This window comes from Cyprinodon variegatus, unplaced genomic scaffold (genome assembly GCF_000732505.1).
Source record: "Cyprinodon variegatus isolate N-32 unplaced genomic scaffold, C_variegatus-1.0 Scaffold127, whole genome shotgun sequence".
Lineage (NCBI taxonomy): Eukaryota > Metazoa > Chordata > Actinopteri > Cyprinodontiformes > Cyprinodontidae > Cyprinodon > Cyprinodon variegatus.
Window position 1 is genome coordinate 1,332,364 of NW_015150580.1, and position 2,221 is coordinate 1,334,584.

Sequence of the window (2,221 nt, forward strand, 5' to 3'; positions counted from 1 at the left end):
TTTATCTGTTTACTACAGTGTGTTGAATTCATGTTAATGTGTATTTAAAGATATTTTAATTAATGGAAAAAATTGCAGGGGAATATAAAAAAAAAAAAAAGTCTAATTAACCAAAACTTTAGCGACCCCCATGCAGTACATCTGTGGACCCCCTAGGGGTCGTGAACCCCCTGTTGAAGACCTCCGATCTAGAGCATAAAGCTTGAAGGTAGAGCCACGCTGTTGCTCCATTCAGGATCTTTTTTCCTCCTTTTTCCTGTCTGACTATTCTGATTCTCTGCGAGGTGAGTCATCTGATGTTCTGGTTGTGTTTTGTACAGGCTGAGTTAGGGATAATCAACACTCAGTGTTAGGAAAAAAAATTTGTGTTTAGGCTTTAGTGGCGCAAGTCTGACTGCAGTGCCAAACCTAATGCACATCTGTCTTCATGTCCTCTGTCTCTCTCCTTCGAACCCAGAGTGCCGTTGACCTGGAAGACCCATATTAGCTGCGCCGGAAGCTTCCCTGTCTCCTTCCGGTGATCCGAGCATCCACCAGGAGGAGGGTGGTCTCTCCATTGCGCCGTGTCTCTCTCCACTAAAAGAGGACATGCAGTGTGTGCTGGAATGCGTGAGTGTGTATGTGTTGGTCGTGCATTTGTGTGTGTGTGTGTTTTTGCAGGGGCGGGACAAAGACTACACCTGAACACATGCATAACTGCTTGAACCCCCCCTACCCCCACCCCCATCCCACCCCAGGAGGAGAAGCTGAATCACTCTACAAAGAAAAAAAAAAAAAAAAATTGTATAGATTTTAAGAACTGAGGCGTTTTGACGGTTGAAACGGATTTTTACCGTTGGAAATCTTTTTGTTTTCTTGAATGTTGGACACCAGACTTCACAATGATATGAGGACCTATTGTGCGCATGATGTCTGTGAGCGGGTGTTTGACGGAGAGAGGGTGTGTATGTGAGAGCGTTTAACTGAGGGCCAAGAGGACACGCGTGGTAGATAAAGACTTTTTATGTAATTCTTCATGTTTCTTTGTGCTCTTAACACCTTTGCTTCTTCCCCTCGATTAAAAAACATCACACTCTCTCTCTCTCTCTCTCTCTCTCTCTTACACACACCACCCCTCACCTCCACCTGTGCAAATATAAATGACGTGCCACAACTGCAGGGCACTGCATGAGGACTTGGGTTCTAAATGTACAGCTATGTGTTTTTTTTGTTTTTTTTTTCTAATCATCCTCAGAGGACAGCCATTGGTCGAGGCTGACTGAACCCAGAAGCTCTCTGGACTCTGATGGGCCGCGTGAGAAATGATTTGGATTTTATTTTTGTTGATCGATTTCGGACGAAACGACGTTAATCATGATGGAGGTATGGGAGGTTGATGAAAAGCCAGATTGTTAGTCGGACCCAAGGCTTCAGGAGGAGAAAAAAGGGTGGATGTTGTAACACTGGTTGGACTTCCTCGACATCGTCTGAGGCGCAGCAAATACTCCTGACGGAGGAAAACAGATTTCTTTTCTTTTTTTTTTTTTTTAAATGTTGCCCACGAGGTTTCTAGTTGCTCGCTGTGTAGAGTGAGTGAACTTCCAATTTTAACCCTGTCCCTGGTTCTCAGACTGCATTGGTAATGTTTGTATTGCTGTTGTTTGATTGCACTCACATTTGATTACAGAAAAGCGTCTATATATGAAATAAAATACCTACCAAGGATGCAGCAGTTGTTGTGTATTTGAATCTGTAACTTTTCTTTGGGGGTTTTGTGGAAGTACAAGTAAAACTCAGTAAATTAGACTCTACTTGAATAGTTAAGTTCATTGATTCAAATAATAGAGTAGAATAAATTGGCTTCCTTACAGACAGAGTGATGCATGCATAACAATTTGTTGGTTCTGATGATTCCAAGCAATTTTTATATTATATTGATATTATTATTAGTAATGACCTATATACAGTGCCAAACATGTAAACCTAAATACGTCATGTTTATCTTTAAATAAGTGCTTTATTAACATTTAAAATAAGAAAAAAAAATTCCATTCTCTTATTTCAAGTGCATATTATCTAATTATCTTATTTTAGGAGTAAAAATTACTCATTCCATTGGCAATCCAATTTATTTACAAACTTAAATTAGGGGTAAATACACTTAATTTAAGAAATTATTACTTTTTTCTAGATAGTTTTTTTTTTGTGCAGTTTAGAAGACTCCAAGCATAATATTGGAAAG

General features: G+C 39.8%; 1 protein-coding gene across 1 annotated transcript in view; it reads left to right on the forward strand.

The window, feature by feature from the left end:
* Positions 1–1,701, forward strand: part of LOC107085550 (protein phosphatase 1B-like) — a 37,269-nt gene extending 35,568 nt beyond the window's left edge. The window contains exon 6 of the mRNA XM_015375925.1: positions 458–1,701. Coding sequence (XP_015231411.1) covers positions 458–487 — 30 coding nt within the window. The 3' untranslated portion in view covers positions 488–1,701. The remainder of the gene's footprint in view (positions 1–457) is intronic.
* Positions 1,702–2,221: the final 520 nt, after the last annotated feature.